Genomic DNA, 18790 nt, shown 5'->3' with positions numbered 1-18790 from the left:
CACCGTGTCAAGGCTTTCTCTGTTTCTCACTCTGCCCCTCCAACAAGTAGGCTGGGGGTGGGCAAGAGGCTGGGAGCGGACACAGCCAGGATATCTGACTTCAGTTGGCATGATGGATATTCCGTGCCATATAATGTCATGCTCAGCAATAAAACTGGGGGGTAGTCTTTCCAAAGTAGCTGTTGCTTGGAGACTGGCGGGGCACCGGTCTGCTTATGGGAGGTGGTGAGTGGTTGCCTTTGCATCACTTGTTTTTTTTCCTTCACCTATTAAACTGTCATTATCTCGCTTTTGCTCTTCCGATTCTCTCCCCTATCCTGCTGGGGAGGGAAAGAGCGAGAGGCTAGTGGGTGCTTAGTTGCTATCCAGGGTCAACCCACCGCAGACGGATAAAATGTACTTAGAGATATTCAGAGGGAAAATTGCTTATTGGCCTTATGCTTTTGTTTTGTTTTGTTTTTAACTCAGTTGTAGCTTTTAGGTTTTGTGAAGGATAGTAACTACCTCATGTAGTTTAGGGAATAAGATTTCTTGTTATTTCTTGCTAATGGGTCTACTTAGAAGATTTGTTCCTAATTTTATAATCTCATGTCTTTTTATATGCAAACTTTACATTGACTTACTGTTCCGTGTATTTTTGTGTTTACTTGTTTTAAATATAACCATATGTATCTCTATGTTCTTGTTTATGTACTGGATAATCAGAGCGCGTTCAATTGGAAACTGCTTACTATAATAAATACTTTCTAGAAAATACTTCTCAATCTATTCTCACATATATGTTTAAAAATTGAAGTAATTCGCTTTGGTTTTAGATATGTATGTGTGGTATATATATCTGTATATAGAGAGAATTATATGTCCTTGTAATGTACATTAAAAAAATGGAAATATTGGGACATATATGTGTAAGAATACGCAAATTAGCAGTGCTGCTAAACTACTGGTATATTTCCCTTGCAGATTTGTTGGTCGAATAAATGTTTACCATGATAGGAATGAGCCTACTGCAAGGTAGGAAAAATCCAGAGTTTCTACACATTTAAACATTTTCAGGGTTGAATGAGCATTATCAATAATGAGAATTATCTTTGCTTCACCAACATTGTGCTGCCTTGTCTTATTGATAGAATATTCTTCTCTTAGAAGTTTCCAGACTGTTACTTCATATATCATAAATATTTCATCTTTTAATCAGATAGATTTCTCTTATTTTATATTTTTATGTCTTTATTCAACTTCAATTTTTATTTGACATGTATTTAGTTTGTAAATGATGCTGATAGGATTTTGACAGTACTGGTACAATACTGCCCCATTAGCGTGGGTTCTTGGTAGTGCACCAAGCAATATGAATTGTCTATTTCCCTCATTTTTCTTCTTAGAAATTGAAGAATTTGAACTGCCAAAACAGTTTAGTTTTACTAAGGGTGTTTGTACATTTGTCTAAACTGTCCACAGTGTTGTGTGTGTTCAGGAAGGCAACATCCAGGGAAATGCATTTTGATGTGGTGTAGGGGACAGCGGTCTGTTACCCTGGGTCTGGCACCTAGAAGGGTCTCTGCCTCCTGTGCAAATAGGTTTCATCCTGAAGGGAGTGCGGTGCTTTCTGCTCAAGGAGCAGCCTAGGACATTCCATGTCCAGCAGATAGAGAAGAAAAATGAAGCACAAAAGAGGCACGAGTCTTCCTGTCTTTTCTGCCTAGGATCTTCTGTCTACCAGCAAGGAAGAGATTTGCTGTACCTGGTTTTGTTCAGGTCCTTGCCACAAAGAGGCAAAGCAATAGGAGAGAAAGGCTTCTCGCTCAGGTGATATCCTAGACCCCAGCATGTGGGAAGTTATTCCATTCTGGCTAAGCGCCTTCCTAACCTCAGTGTGTCTGTAGATACGTGATCTTCTATCACAGTCTGCTATGAAAACTGTCTTTTTTGCTTCTTTCACTTTAAAGATTCTTTTGACTAATAAAGTTGGTTGGAAATGAACTTGGGTGGGAGAGGAAAGGAAAATAAGCAGAAAATACCTTTTTAATCTCAACAGCAATAGATTGATCTGTGTATAACACATGAGAAGAAAATCTGTGGCATTAAGACTTGTATTCCTTGGACAGCACTATTAGAGCAATTGATACTTTTTACCATATTGGGGTATAATGTCTTATAATCCAAATCATTCATACAACATCACTCCGCTGGTTTAAATGGAACTAGTTTCAGGTTTTACATCAGAATTATGGCCCTGGGGTTTTTGTTTGTTTAGAGTTTCTTGATTTTGGGGGGTTTCATACCACAAGAACACTTCGAATAACATTAAAAAATACTGAACTTACTTCTTGGGTTTTTTCCATTGCTGTATAGATAGGGTCTGACAATTCTGCATGCTGTCTGTCTATAAAGTAGTCCTTGTTTTTGCACTCCTATCGTGATTTTTATTACATACCATGCTCCAAAATATTATTTTAAACTGCATGGGGATCCTTACATTAATTCCCCTAGTCCTCAATAAATTATTTTACCTATATTCATCTTTATGCTTTGAAATGTATACAGTAAGTATCAAATAATACCTTGTCTGCCATTTATACTTAAAATAAAATGGAAGAATGTATTGTCCTTATTAAGTAATTCTAACGTGCAGGACACTGTAGTTTATATAAGCCTAAAGACTTGAATCAGTATTTTTAAAAATAAGCACCTTACGATTAGGATGATGAGTCTTTATTTAGGTACCTACATATGTGGTTTTTAGATGCATTGCTTTAAGACTTGAATTGTGAAATTATGAGCTTAATTTTGGGCATCTGTATTTATATTTTTAATTTTCACTTAAAAGCTTTAAATATTGCTAGTAATTTTGTTACACAAAATAAAAATATTTGAGTAAAACTAATTTCTTGTTTTACATGGCTTTCACTAAGGTCTGCTGTTTCTCTCTAAATGTTTATATTTTGTAATACTTATCTTTTGCAGGCCATTAGGATCCGAAAATCTGCTTCTTAGAGGAGCCACTTTAAAGAATACAGAAAAAATCTTTGGTAAATATTTCTATTGATTATTTAAATGGACCCTGAAGTAATAAACAAATATCAAACAAGGTTACAACCCTACGGTTAATACTGAGCATAGGATTTCTATTGAAGCACTCGATTTACAACTTCTTTATTAGGTTTACTGTTGCTATAATTGCAGTAAAATAACTATTAATGATGTACAATGACTATAGAGATTTTTGGGAGGGGAATTTTATAGTTTAGTTTTCAAAGATCAGCGAAGATGACTCAACTTCTTAATGTAACTATATGGCTTTTGAACAAGCACTGTGAATTAATAATGTTGTCCCAAAGCAGTTAATGAGCCTGTGGAAAAATTTTAAATCTGTTTTGCTCATTTGTCAACCAGATATAAATATGGCTGATTTTAAAAAAAAAAAAATCCACTTAAACAGTTCCTGATCAGAATTAGACTGTCTGCTAGCCAGTGTATTTTGTATGTATGAATTGTCTTTGTTCCATGGAAAATTTTGAATATTTTAGCAGAAATAGGAAGCAAAAACCGAGATATGTTTTTTGGAAATTCTTCAAGAAAGCCTAGTGGGAGTAGTAGTTCTGTTGTAACAAGTCATTCTTTGCTGGTGACAAAAGGGATAAGATCCAAGTCATCCTCTATCATATACAACTTCAGTACTCCCAAGAAAGAAGATCATAGATAGCCATAAACTGCTTAGCCTAAAATACAAAAATCTTGTAACTTTTTCTCAAAAAAAAAGTGTAAAAAGTATGTATTAATTTAAACTTCCTCTCTTTGCTTTTAATTGTAATCTAAAACAGATGAACTAATATAATTAGTTTGTAGTAAGTATTTCTGTAAACTTCAGAGGATGGTTTTAATGTTTCTGTTAATTTGTGTGTCAAGCAGAGATGTTCCTAATACGAATGGTTGTTTCTGGTCTGCCTAACACATGCAGTGTTTGCCATTACCCCAGCACAATGCATATCCCAAATTATTTTATTTTAGCAATGTACAATTGTGCTGGTTTAATAAGCACTTTAAATCCATCTTCTTGTTTACAGCTTCTTTTAGTTGTTGTATTTAATCTTCTGAAGTTTAGACTCTCGATCTGTGTTATCAACAGGAAATTGGTATCAAGAGATCACTCTTTTCACAATTTAATTTTTCCTGAAGCAAGCAAAATCAATGGCTGCCTTTTATTCTTCTTGGATGTATTATGTAGTTTAGCCCTATCTGGATTTTCTTTTACAATGTATGACTTAGATTCTAAAATTAAATCCAAAAAAAGAACTTAAAAACACAAGGGGGTTTATTCAAAACCCAGCTTTGGTTTGGCTTTGATACATAGCATGTGTTAGCAATTGGGAACTGTGACTCTGGAGTGGGATGTAAATGCTGCTTAAAATTTCCCTCTAAGAACCAAGATATTAAAGCTGTTTCTAGTTTTTGAGTATCATCCAAATCTTTGTCTTTTTCTTCAGACTACAGAGAATTAAAGAAATGGTAGAGTATAATAATCCAGTGAATTATGCTTTTATGAAGTTATTGTACTGTGCAATCTTTATTAAAACAAGTTGTCTAATTTCAGGTGTTGCTATCTACACTGGCATGGAAACTAAGATGGCATTAAATTACCAGGCAAAATCACAGAAGCGATCTGCTGTAGAAAAGTAAAATTTCTAATACTTATTTTGGGGCTGGAAAACTGCGTGTTTAAATGGTGAATGAAAGGGGATTTTTTTTTTTTTTTTTTGCTAAAAGTGTATGTTTCATTGATTTAAATTAGAAAAGAGGTCGGGGGACTTACAATTTGCTTTGTTTTGTTTATCATTTTTTACTTACAAAATCAGTCATATAACACCATATAAATTAGGTTCTCAATACTAAATTATTATTAAATGTTAAATGTTAAAAAAAAAGCCACCTTAATGTAATGCTTACCTTTTTAAGATACGATGTGTTTTGCTGTTCCAGAAGACCTTTCTTTCACTGGTTAGAGTACACCTACCAACAGCTTTCCAAGATTATGTGCTTCAATATCCTAACATTCCTTTTCATTGCAACTAATTCTTGAATTCAGTAAAAATAACTTTTTTGATGCACTTCACTTCGGATCAACTGCAGTAACACAAAGCTTGTCTGTGGCAGGTTTTCCATGGTTTAGCTAAAATTAAAAGTTCCATTCAGGCTTATATGATGGGAAAGGAAGACACTGCTGTCCTCAAGGAATGAGCTGACGTTGGTTGCTTAGTTTTTTTAAAGTAGAGAGAATTATTTTCTAGTCCTACTCTGCTATCCGAAATCATCAGCTCTGAGTAAGGTGTCCAACCTTGTGAAGAAAAAGACGTCATTGATTAAGGCAAGATGTACCGACCAGCTGACAGCCCTTCTCTTATGCAGTGACTGAGCAATGATGATGTGTCTCTTTATTGTTATTGATGTATAACCCATGGCTTTTAGTTCATGCCCGTCATTAATGAAAATATAATTTTAAATGCAGAGTGTTCTTGCTCTTTCTTTTTTTAGACCTGTCTAGAAAGAGTTAAACCATTACAGCTACATAGCAAAATGTTCTCGATAGATTTATATTTCTATAAAAGTCTTTGTGTGAGTGTTTTTATATTGGTTCAGAGAAATGGCATAAAAAGGTCTGCAGATACAAGCCCGGTTACTCTGTTATGATTCCGTCTATGCTGTTGTTTTCACTAATATACTAGGTTTGATAATGTGTCACACACATTTTGGAAACAATTATAGCAGTTAACATTTTAAATAGAAAATGGTCCTCAATAATACTTTTCTTCATTGGGAAAACACTGTAGAGAAGTTATTTAATATCATAGCATTGTTAGAGTTGCAGCAAATGTTAGGCTGAAGCACAAGTATAACATTTTTTAATAAACTCTGTAGTTTATATGCTAATGGAATTCTTATTTTGCTTTTTTTTTGTTTAGATCAATGAATGTATTCCTTATTGTATACCTCTGTATTCTCATCAGTAAAGCACTAATAAATACTGTCCTGAAGTATGTCTGGCAGAGTGAACCATTTCGTGATGAGCCATGGTATAATCAGAAAACAGAGCCAGAAAGGAAAAGAAATTTGGTATGGAAATAAATTAAAATACCAAAAAAGTTTCACTAAACCCTTAATTTATAAGAATCCTACTGAAAAGTATATACAGCCTGCTTACTTACCAATCATAAGTTGTTGCTTTTTTTGCTAACAATGGTGACGGTATATTTGTAGAAAACTTGTATATTCAATTTTTACACTTAATTTGTATGTGTGAATTTAACTGATGAGAAAATGTCTATTTTAGTATAAAAAAACTCATGAAAGTGTTTTGGAGTTTCCTGTCATTTATGTGAATTACTAAAAACTGACCTTCTGCAGAGAAATACAGGACTGAAACGAATCCCACAACTATTGGCAATCATATAACAGACATGTTCAAAAGAATCTGCTGTAGGAATCTCTGTAAAAATGCCCCTCAAAAGCTTGGTTTCATATAGCTCTGTAACTCTGTCATGAGTACTAGAGACCAGTAACAGAGTTGTCCCATGTCCTTACGGGAGCAAGGACATAGTCCAGAACGGATACCCAGATGATCCAAAGTAACGAACTGAACCCAGCACTACAGGAAGCATAATATTATTTCACTAAACCCTCCCAGTTGGACTAAGGGAAAATTTCCTTCTTTACCCTAAAAGCATGATGAGCAGATGCTAGCCAGGCATGTTCTAGATTTCTCATTACCACCAGTAACACTATCTCAACCTGCTCAGCAGGTTGACTGTACTTTGAACAAGTCTCCACCACTGAAAAAATTGAGCCAGGTTAGGTGCGCACATTCTATTTGTATTGAGAGAAGGAAGGGAAACGCTTTATTTATTAATGAAATGCTGCCTGAAAGTTATGTAATTGGGTAATCCTTCAATGAGTTGCTGTAGTTCTATGGTATTTTTCTGGTAAAAATACAGAATGTACATTTTACTGTTTTCCTTGTTCTCATACGGGTATTCACCACTCTCATTAGCTGCTCTAGAACTTTACAACAATGATGTGTAACTGTACTCTACACCTGTATGTCTGTAAAGAAAAATACAAATTTAAAACAAAAAAGTTTTTTTCTTCATGCCAAATTAGTTTTGATGTGTTAAGTCATGAGGCTATGCATCCTGTGCTGAACTGTGAGCTGTGAAAGCTGTTGCTTACTGTTTGAAAGTTATTAGAAAAAATAATTTGCGAATGTATGTAGTCATCTTTCGCTTTTTGATGGTACATGAAAAATCAATATTTTCATCTTGTTTCTTTGGCAGTTTCTTCGAGCTTTTACAGACTTCCTTGCATTCATGGTTCTTTTCAACTACATTATTCCTGTATCCATGTATGTCACTGTGGAAATGCAGAAATTTCTTGGTTCTTATTTCCTTACATGGGATGAGGAAATGTTTGATGAGGACACAGGTGAAGGACCACTGGTGAATACTTCTGACCTCAATGAAGAGTTGGGACAGGTAAATTTCATTGAATGATAAATTTTTTCAACTGTTTCTACCATAATTTTTTATTTTAAAATTGTCACTTCAAATTTTTTTTTTGCTGCTTAGTGTGCATTTTCTTTAGTGCTGATTATTTTTAAAAATAAAATTTGAGATCTTCTCATTTTCAGAATCAAAAATTCTGGTTTCTCAGCCAGTCAGTGGAAGTCAATTAGTATTACTGTATTAGTAAAGGATAAACACTTTAAGAAGGTGATGATTTCTCTCCATTGACTATAGAGGGAGATTATATAAGCATCTAACTTCCTTAGAGTAAAAGTCAGATGGGAAAAAAAAACTTTTTGTCTGGCTAGACTGACACCAAATCTCCAGACACAAGTTTCATCCAGTAAAATGATTGACTGCCACTCTCATTTTCCAAAAGAAATTTACGTTTAGTATTCTGCGTTAAGAAAATCATCACCTTGACACAGATAAGCATGAATATTTTTTGAGAAAATATTTAGGATCTCTATTAATTAAAAATGTTTTCATAGGTTTTCAATAAATAAATGAGATGGTGTATTTCCTTATTTTTGTACAGCCAAATTAGTAATTAAGCTTTTAGGAACACATATCTATTGGGATAAAAGCTGTTAACAAGTATTTTGTTATTATGGGAGACAATTGGCACTGTCTTTAGAGAAACTGATGAATCATGGGCTGGATGAGCAGACAGTGAGGTGGATTGAAAACTGGCTGAATGGCCAGGCCCAGAGGGTGGTGGTCAGCAGCGCAAAGTCCGGTGGGAGGCCAGTAACTAGCGGTGTACATCAGGGGTGTCCAGTCCTGATCATTAATGATCTGGATGACAGGGCACAGTGTACCCTGGAGGCCACCCAGCAGTAAAGCAGCTTGGCAGAAAAGGACCTGGGGGTCCTGCTGGACACCAAGTTGAACATGCACCAGCAATGTGTCCTTCTGGCAAAGAAGGCGAATGGTATCCTCGTCTGCATTAGACAGAGTATTGCGAGCAGGTGGAGAGAGGTGATCCTTCTCCTCCACTCTGCACTGGTGAGGCCATACCTGGAGTACTGCGTCCAGTTCTGGGCTCCCCAGTACAAAAGACATGGACATACCGGAGGGAGTCCAGTGAAGGGCCACAAAGATGGTGAAAGGACTGGAGCATCTCTTATGTGAGGACAGGCTGAGAGAGCTGGGACTGTCCAGCCTGGAGAAGGGAAGATGCAGGGAGGATCTTATCAATGTATATAAAAACCTGAAGGGAGGGTGCAAACAGAATGGCGCCAGGCTTTTTTCAGTGGTGCCCAGTGACGGGACCAGAGGCAATGGGCACAACCTGAAACAGGAGGGTCCGTCTGAACATCAGCAAACACTATTTTACTATCACGGTGATTGAGTTGCCCAGGCAGACTGTGAGTCTCCATCCTTAGAGATAACCAAAACCTGTCTGGACATGGTCCTGGGCCGTGGTTCTTGGGGGCCATGTTTGAGCAGGGTGGGTGGACCAGATGACCTCCAGAGGTGCCCTCCAACCTCAACCGTTCTGTGATTCTGTTATAAAAAATAACTTACTACTACTAAATTTAAGTGTCGTCCCTAGAATGGGACCCTCATCAGTACTTGGCATTATTAGTATGAATCCAATGAACTAAATTTTGCTTCTACATTTCTGAAAGATGATATACATTGTATTTCTAATGAAGGCTTTGATTGCAAATCCTTATTTGTGGTTGTAGTAAATACTGTCAGAGTGATATACATGCTTTATTCCTTTTTTCATGTAATGGATGTTGATCCCAAAGCAGCACACTGAATGAATAAAAGATGCTTCCTTGATAGCATTTTGTATCTTATATAAATGTATTATGAAACTGAATATAGGAGTTGAGATGAAAGAAATCCATATAAATCCTGCCCACTTTGAAAAAAGTTGAATACAGGTATTGTGTCCACAGATAACAAACCACTGGAAAATTTGGAAACTTGCCTTTTCAGATTAATGAATATTAGAAAAGTCAATCTAGGAGGAAAGTTCACATATTTAATAACTTCTCTTATGACTGAGAGCAAAAATTTGATTTTTGTTTTGTTTGATGCACTTGATAAATTTTTGAAGTTTGTTAAACAATCTGATGAATACTAAATAATTGCCTTACTTCCAGTGTTTAATTCCTATCCTTACATAATGCTCTCAGTTTATCAAATACATACATGCAATCTGTATACAATACCTATATTCAATATCCAAAATTGAGCTCGTGCCGATCTAGCTGTTCTGGTTTATAGTTCAGGTTTTGGTTTCGTTTTTGATGTCGTTATCCTTAAATGCTGGGGCTCATTGTAAAATATAAAATTAATGAAAAATTCAATATTGAGACAAAAGAAGTGTTTCCAGGGCAATAACAGTGCCCCTGTGTATAACTGAATGTCACCATTAGTCCAGAGTCCTCATTTAAACTAACATAATTGTAGTGGGGAATTCTGTTAATACCCTAAGGACCATTCTGACAGTAACTGATCCAAATCCAGGCATGTACATTAAATAATGATCCCTGGGAAATGGAATTTTTGTGCATTTTGTTTCCATAAATATCTGTCTTGCAGCAAGAAAGACATGAAAAACCAAAAAGGAGCTTGAGAGAAGAGTGAAAGTAGATTAAAAACATTATTTATATGCATTATGAGGCAAAAGATAGCTTTGCTGATACTCTTGTATGATAAAATCTTTCAGGGCCCACATTTCTGTGGAAGATGACTCCCAAAAGAAATTGTTGTCTTCCTTTTCTGAAAGAGCCTGCGTAAGGATCTTTAAAGGAAGGTGTAACCCAGTAATAATCTCAGTTTTGTTAAGAGATCTTGGAAAATCTCTGTTCATATTCCGGCTGTTTTTAATTTGTGTTCATTTGCAGATTGAGTATGTCTTCACAGATAAAACAGGAACATTAACTGAGAACAACATGGAATTCGTAGAATGTTGCATTGAAGGGCACATTTATGTACCACATGTTATCTGCAATGGCCAAATTCTCCACGATTGTACAGGCATTGATATGATTGATTCTTCTCCAGGAGGAAGTGGAAAGGTATGATGACTCTTTCTAGGTTCTTGGTTTTTTACAATGAAACATGAAAATTGAACTGTGCTGATGAAGGGAATATTAGAAATATAACATCCTTGAATTTCACTAATCAAAGCAGGTAACGGCAGGAAATGCATTACAACATAGACATTTTCCTTTCCTAGTTTAGAGTAAGATTTAAAGGCTTAATAGGGAGTTTCCCAACTTACTGCAGCTGTAAAACTGAATTAAACAAAACCCAAAAATATAGAACTTTCTATGGTTAATAGCTAAAGAAACATATTCGCTACAATAGGGAAAGCAAGGCAGGAAACTCCTCAAGGGGGAAAATGAGTGCTCAGTGCAAACACTTACTTAGTCATCACTGAGTGAAGATGTGGCCAGAGAATGGTTTATGATCAAATTAAATTACTTTTAAATGTGACTTAATATAGCCACATCTGAAATGTGCTACACACAGTATGTATGTACTGTGGAATTTTTGCTGTGTAAAGCAAAGTTAGTTGAAAGTTCAGGAGACTTCACGTGTCCATTGATGAGCAGGGTGTAAATGGGCAAGATAATCATAGCCAAAGGACAATATATTTTTGAATATATCAATACAGTCTCAAATAATACTTTGGCCATATCCTTCACTTTGGCAAAACAAGGTCTCTTAAAATATGTTGGTGTAATTCAGCAGCCTTATGGCTCTCACCCAATGGCCTTCAGAATGTGGTGCCAAGGTACACTGTGTTTTTATCTTGGAATTACAATGACACAGACAGTTTGTATTGAACAGCACAGAAGAATAAGATTCAGACACAAAGATATAGGTAGAACATAGCCAGGTGTCCGTGAAAGAGAAATCTCTTTCTGGTGTCAGAAGTTGTTATTACCAAACCATCTGAAACTTCATAGTAGTTGTTAGCTCCAGCTGCCAAAATGCCCACACTCCTTTTATTTTATATAGCTCTGAGAGATGTTCAAGCTGTGTAAGAAATTGAAATCTGTAAAGCCTGTTAACACTCATGCTCCAGGTGCTGCGTCCCTCTGTCTGGACTCAGGACTCCTAAAATTGTACCTTGACTAGTATTTGATAAAGGTTTTTAACGTGTAAGCAAAAGTAAAGAAAAAAACCTTTAGCCACACCTAGGCACTCAGAGGAAGCAAAAGATGCACACTGTCCTTTTTGGGCATCAGGAACTTGACTTGCAGGGCAATGCTAGTAGCACTAGAAGCTATTAAGCAGTTGTGTGGTTACCACTGGGAAAGACTTGGCTCCCCCTAAAGGGCAGATGACCTGTGACACTGCCGTTATCTGATAATAAATAGTAGTAATCGGTGACATTGCTAACCTTCCAAAAGAAAAGTTTTCGAAGGAATACTTGAAAGTGATCACTCATAATAACAACCATTCCTTTTATTTTTTAGGAGAGAGAGGAACTATTTTTCCGAGCTCTTTGTCTTTGCCATACTGTTCAGGTAAAAGATGATGACAGCGTAGATGGATTGAAAAAAAACCATCTCTCAAGAGGATCTTGTATATATATTTCATCATCACCTGATGAAGTTGCTTTAGTTGAGGGAATACAGAGGTATGTGTGTAATTAGGTATTATACTTTTTTAATCTAGAGATCTAATCACTGAAGTTCAAAATTGTTATCAGTACAAAAATTGTAATAACAAAAACCAAATCGTCTAGAGCTGATGATTTTCTTAACATACAGTCATGATTATTCATATTCATAAATCAAATAAAAACAGTTTGTTTTTTTTTTTTTTTCAGACGGTAAGCTCAGTCTTAAATCCTTATGACATACTTAAACTGCATAATTATATATTTCTTGTATTCATTCTCTTGATGTGTGTTTCATTTGACAGACTTGGTTACACCTATCTCAGGCTGAAGGACAATTTTATGGAGATCTTAAATCGGGAAAATAACATAGAGAAGTGAGTGGTTAAAAATATAACAGAGTGATGAGGAGTTTTTACTGATGAGTTTAATAAATCATTCTTTCCCTATACATTAATTTTTAATTCAAAAACGTCAGAAATTGTACATTTTAGTAGAAAAATAAATGATCTACTAATATTTATGATTTTAATAGACCCTGTAGTTCTATATTTTCACTTAGTCTGTTAGTTTGACAGTATATGCAATACGAAATATTAATATAACAACAAAGGTGTGGTGTGGGGTTCAAGACCTAATCTAATAGTTCCTAATACTTTTAGGAACTATGGGTATTTTTCCTTTGTTATACGGTAAATAATAGTTTCTTAATAGAAAATTGTATGTACCCCATTTGTTGTTCACAAATAATCCATATAATTTACAGGAGGGTAATATCTATAGAATAAATTTTTATAGCTGGTTCAAAGAAAATTTAAAACAGGTACTGTTTTTTGTCATTTTCCTTTGACATGTAGAATAAATCTTGCAGACCATAATATGAGTAAAATTTTCAATAACATTTAATTAGTACGGCTGTTTAATGGGACGTACATACTTTTGAAAATGTTACCTTACATTTCTGTAGATGTCTGCTGGTTAAGGCTATTGTATATCTGTGTCTTCCTACATGTGTACTCCGCTAACTACACAGGGACTCTTGGACACAAATATAGGAACCCTGATGTTATTTTTCCCCCTTTTAGGGGAATATGGAGGGTTTTTCCCAAGGGTTACTTCAGACTTTTGTGGTTCAACTCTTGAGAACTAGAGTCAGTATAATTTCGTGATTTATGAAAGCACTATAATGATTAGGAATTTTCTCCAAAATGCATCACAGTTTGTAGACATAGGCATGATCCAGCTCCTTGTTAGAATCTGTTGTAACTTTTAATGGAATAAACACTGTGGACTCGCACAGGTTTGAATCCCGGGCTGTTGTAAGGACTTAGAACTGAATCATCTCATTAAATAAGCAGATCTATTTTATAAGAAAAATATTAACAGATGAATCCTGAAAAAAATGGGATTAATGATTGGGATGCTTATGTTTGTGCTGAAAAAAGGGCGAGGTCTCTTAGATAAAAGGAAATAGGTAAGAGAGTAAATGATAAAAGTATATAAACTGACGAATTATACAGAAACAGTACAACAGGAGCTTGTGTTCATTTTTCCTGCTAGAAAGGAAAGGAAGATGGGATAAAATCAAACCATAAAAACAATGGCAAATATAAACCAGTAAAAAGAAATGTTTTTTCACTTGAATAACATGTCAGTCAACACTTGAGCAAGATTCATGAAATTAGGTGGGCACTTTTGGGAGATAGGAATAGTCAAAATTAGAAAAATATTAAATAAAGACTTCTGTGTAATCACCTCTGCATTTCAAGTTCTAAGGCTATGCCTAGGTATTACAGGTAGGAATTTACTCACTTTATAGGCAGTGTAGTGCTCTACTGCAAGGTTTCGAGTCTTCTGCTTAAATAAATTATATTGACTATATATCCAAAGATACTTATGAACATCATGCAGACAAATTCTCTTTCAAGTAATTAGGAGCTGAGGGCCTCCCTTATTTATTGTTTGTAACCTGCTGTTTCATTCTGTACTAGTTCCATATTCCATAGTACTCGACATAATTTTCCATGTTAGAAGTCGTGTTTTATTTGATATGCTCGAAGTCATAATAACCAGTTTAGGGATCTGGAAAAGCAGAGTTGTTTAAAAAATATTCTGTTTCTGTTTTAGGTTTGAATTATTAGAGGTTTTAAGTTTTGATTCTGTGAGACGGCGAATGAGTGTAATTGTTAAATCTTCAACAGGTAGGGCTGTCACATTCTGTTTCTTCTTAGATGTTTTTGTTTCACTTGAATTTATTTCAGGTTTATCGAAGAGTTAAGCATTAATCACAATCTGTGTGCCTTTCTTCATAAAAAGGGGGACCGGGTACCAGCATGAGTGCCAATGTTATAAAAAAGTTGGAAGAAATCTTTTTGAAGGCTTAGTAATTTGGATGGGATTTTGAAGAAAGATATATTTGGCCATTTTGAATTCCATATGCTGTCTCTTTTAGGTGATATATTTATGTTTTGTAAGGGAGCGGATTCTTCCATATTTCCTAGAGTTAAAGAAGGCAAAATTGACCAAATACGATCCAGGGTTGAACGCAATGCAGTGGTAAGATTCCATTTTGTTGATCTGTTCATGTGATATCAGTGTCAAAAAAAAAATTAAGTGTCCTTATCTCCTGCTTGATCTGGTAACAGATTTGTCTTCCCAGGCACCGAGATTATTTTATGCCGAAGTGCACACAGGCTGTATGGGTAGCAGTCTGTGTTACTCCCTTACTTGAATCTGTCCTCCATCTCATCTTCCAAATGGCAGTTGTGCTGAGATATAAATGCATTAGATATGCATAACTGTGTTATACCAGAGGTCATCAATTAGCTTTTTAGTATGGCATCTTCACAACTGTGGTTGTTTGAATTAACTTTTGAATGAAAGAAAAGTGAAAAACTTCACTGAAAATCTCATCCCTGCTTTCAGTCCGCAGACTTAGCAATTGTGATTTGCTGCCTTTGATTGCTTTACAAGTTCTTAAAGGAGAAAATCCATTAGAGCACAATGTAGCAACAAATGTGCTTCTTATGGGGAAACAGGGCAGTGATCATCCTTATACTTACATTTTTGCTTGCTAAAAATGAACTATGAACTGCCTGATCATCTTTAAAAGAAATTCAGAACTTGATTTTACCTAAAAGGTAGTATTTGGAGTTGTAAAACACTGAATTCTGCCAAAAATATGTAGAACCCATTGCAATGGAATATGACTGCCAGTCTTACAAATAGGATAAAATTTGCTGGTATCCAGTACTCAAACTGAAAACAAAGTATTATTACAGGTATGTGAAAAAATACCTACAGTGTTACCTGCTTTGGTTTTGAAGGGAAACTTCAAAACTCTTTGCCAAAGTGCTTTGCTAAGCTTTACTAGATGTAACAGCTGCCTGATAATTACAAGTGAAGGAGGCGAGTGAAACTGGAAGAAGTGTTCACATATCATATCCATTCAATGTCTGTCAAGAGAGAAATCCAGACCAAGAGCTATTTCTTCCTCTTGGATAATTGGAAAATAGAGCTGGCTCCTACATACAGAAGCTTCTGAAAGAAGATACAGGCAGCTACCTGGCACCTGCCCTTATCAATAGCAAGAGTCAGGGAGATTTTTTAATACTTCTTCTTGGATTGGTAGTAAGTAACTATACAAAGACCTACTGGATTAAAGTTTATGAAGGTAAAGTGCCAGTTAAATGGTGTTGTGAGAGGCAGTGCATTTGAGGTGGCAAAACTTCCTTTCTGGGTTGTAGCAGCTTTTTCCCACCTTACGCAGTCTATATACTCCCTTTCCTATTCATCACACTCCAGAAGTCTGTGAAACACCCACAGCGAAATTCTAGTTTTCACTTGACTGAAATGGCACGGTTGGATTTTCACTTTCAACACTCTCTGTGATGTTTTGTCCCTGTCTCTGCTGCAACACAGCATCAAAATCAGACACTGCAGAGCTACTATTTATATTATTGTTATTTATTCTGACTCATCCTGACTAATGATACACATAGGGAAGGAAACCTTTACCTTGACTCTCCTTTCCCTGGTAATCTCATACATCCAGTTGGGTGGCTGAGCTGTTTCTCTTCTGGAGGATTGAGGTTTGTCCCTCAGGTTGTAACTGCTTCCAGGGCAGCACAGAATCAAGCTGACTCATGTTCTAGTCTAGACTATGCTGTACTAGTCTATACTATACTCACCTCACTATAGAAGTGAGCAGTGGGACTCTTCATCTTAATTGTAAAATCATTCCAATTTTTCAAGTATTCCAGCATAAACACCAGCAAGAAGTCTAAGAAGAGTTTTCTAAGAGGCATTTTGTTTCTTTTGATTACATTCTTAGGAGGGACTGCGAACATTGTGCGTTGCATATAAAAAGCTCACAGCAGAAGAATACAGCAATGCACAGAAGCTGCTTCAGAATGCAAAGCTGGCCCTCCAGGACCGGGAAAAGAAATTAGCAGAAGTGTATGAGAAGATAGAAAGAGATTTTATTTTACTTGGTGCTACAGCTGTTGAGGATCGGTAAGTACATTTCTTAGTTTCTTATGTTTAGTGATGTTACCAAAGTAGTTGAAGACTCTCTTGTAACTCTTTTTCTGGATTAGAGATTTATTTGAAAAACCCTTTATTTGAATCAATTCCATACCCTTAGCTTACTAAAGTTACACATGGTAACTTTATAATTTAGTAAGCTAATAACAACAGTTAAGTGTACATTAAAGCCATTTACACGCAGTTCATGTAATACCTTATTGAACAAATTATAAGGAAAAGATTTGAAGGAAAGAACTACAAAATGGGTATTGAAGAAATGAATCTTTAGGTCTTAAAAAAATTCAAAAACTGTCTGTTAAAACTGAGAGGTAACTTTAATAACTCAGCAGTACTTCACTGTTTGATGTCATTAGCTGAAAGCACTGGAAATATTTTAATTAAAGTACTTGTGTGGAGAATGAAGCATCTTGTCTTTTAGGCTGTATAAACGAAAGGTGAAACTTTAAGCCCTTTGAAAGTGTCAAAACTAACAATTTGTAATGTTCTACTCCCCTAAACATTTTTAGATTCACACCTTGGGGAAAATTCTTAGATCTGATAACTTCTATAGAAATTTTTTATTTGGTTATGGAAACCTTTCAGTAAGAACCTCTGAATTTCTCATTTCCAAGCAATCTATCTATGTATGTTGTCAATTGACTTCCACAGACTGCAAGAAAAAGCTGCTGACACTATTGAAGCACTCCAGAAAGCTGGAATTAAAGTTTGGGTTCTGACAGGAGACAAAATGGAGACTGCTGCAGCTACTTGCTATGCTTGCAAACTGTTCCGGAGAAATACACAAATACTTGAGCTAACCACAAAGAAAATTGAGGAACAGAGTTTACACGATGTGCTTTTTGACCTAAGCAAAACTGTCCTAAGACACAGTGGCAGCCTAACCAGGGATACTTTCTCAGGGTAAGGAAAAAGTTGAATTCTTAAGCCAAGAATGGGCTTCCGTGCATTTCATAAACAATTAAATGATTGATTAAGAGCAGCAATATACTATGTTTCAGTTTATATTGTTAAAGTGTGAATTATTATATGGCAATTAAGTATAAGTTTGTTCTATATAAGTTTGAATTTTCACAGTCATGGGTCTTTCTGTGTCTTATTACTGGTACTGCTTTAACTGTTAAAAGAAAATCACAACTGACATTTTAATTATATATTTTTCCACTGCAAAAATATTTATCTTGGCAAAAATGATAGTAAAGCAAAATACTGTTTCTAACTTTTAAAAAGGAAGCAGATACGATTTATTGCTGTAATCAGAGTTAGTACGTGATGTGACTTTCTTGATAAGACCAAGGCCACAGGGAGCAACAATATTTAGCCCTACTGAGCTATTTCTAGAGGGAAGATTATTCTATATTTACGGGTAACAGGCAACAGCATAGTACCAAATCTTCTGGTATGCATAAAAATACTTAAAGTGCCCTAAATTATAAAGAAACTATTGACTTCTGTGTATTTTGAATATCCAAAGAAAGATAGGTATCTTGTATACAGAAGTGATTTCCTTGACACATAACATGGAAGAAGATAGAAAATGGCATTAAAAAGCAAAAAACATGTATAAAGTAAATACAGGTAGTAAATAAGGCCACTTATTGAAGCTTAGTAATTGGTACACATTACTTGCTCTTTTTTTCCACTGTAAAAACCTAAGAATTAGATTCTAAAACATTTTTATCGTCTTAAGATGTTATTAAGAAAAGAAGTTATTGTCTTCCAGACATAATGGTGTGTGTTTGCTTTGTTTTTCTTTTTAATATGGAACCAGCTAGCAAGTCCATTTTATATGCATTTGCAATAAGTTTGTAGTAAAGGAACAACAAGCTAACAATTGTTTGTGATATTTCAGCAGAGAGTTTATAAAACTCTTAGCCTTACAGCTTGAACCTCTGAGCCTGAGCATTTTTCTTAGCTTTTATATTTTAAACCCCATTGGTCTAATCAAGAACGTTTGTATATTCAGTTAAATAAATCATCTTTCTCTATATCGCATTTAGCTTAAATCCCACAGGTCTTACAACATATGTTTAAACATGTTTGTTTAACTTCTTATGCGATGCCAATTTTCTAGACATTAAGACTAATCAGA

The 18790-nt window shown here is 35.3% G+C and overlaps 1 protein-coding gene across 1 annotated transcript in view; it reads left to right on the top strand.

Annotated features, from left to right (window-relative positions):
- Positions 1 to 18790, top strand: part of ATP11A (ATPase phospholipid transporting 11A) — a 131179-nt gene that overhangs the window by 86635 nt on the left and 25754 nt on the right. The window contains exons 8-19 of the mRNA XM_075137056.1: positions 964 to 1014; positions 2968 to 3032; positions 4595 to 4676; positions 5961 to 6111; positions 7329 to 7526; positions 10424 to 10597; positions 12008 to 12171; positions 12459 to 12530; positions 14281 to 14354; positions 14606 to 14709; positions 16487 to 16668; positions 17350 to 17601. Coding sequence (XP_074993157.1) covers positions 964 to 1014; positions 2968 to 3032; positions 4595 to 4676; positions 5961 to 6111; positions 7329 to 7526; positions 10424 to 10597; positions 12008 to 12171; positions 12459 to 12530; positions 14281 to 14354; positions 14606 to 14709; positions 16487 to 16668; positions 17350 to 17601 — 1569 coding nt within the window. The remainder of the gene's footprint in view (positions 1 to 963; positions 1015 to 2967; positions 3033 to 4594; positions 4677 to 5960; positions 6112 to 7328; positions 7527 to 10423; positions 10598 to 12007; positions 12172 to 12458; positions 12531 to 14280; positions 14355 to 14605; positions 14710 to 16486; positions 16669 to 17349; positions 17602 to 18790) is intronic.

Source organism: Calonectris borealis, chromosome 1 (genome assembly GCF_964195595.1).
Source record: "Calonectris borealis chromosome 1, bCalBor7.hap1.2, whole genome shotgun sequence".
Taxonomy (NCBI): domain Eukaryota; kingdom Metazoa; phylum Chordata; class Aves; order Procellariiformes; family Procellariidae; genus Calonectris; species Calonectris borealis.
The sequence above is the reverse complement of the archived record's forward strand: the minus strand, read 5'-3'. Positions and strand labels throughout refer to the sequence as shown.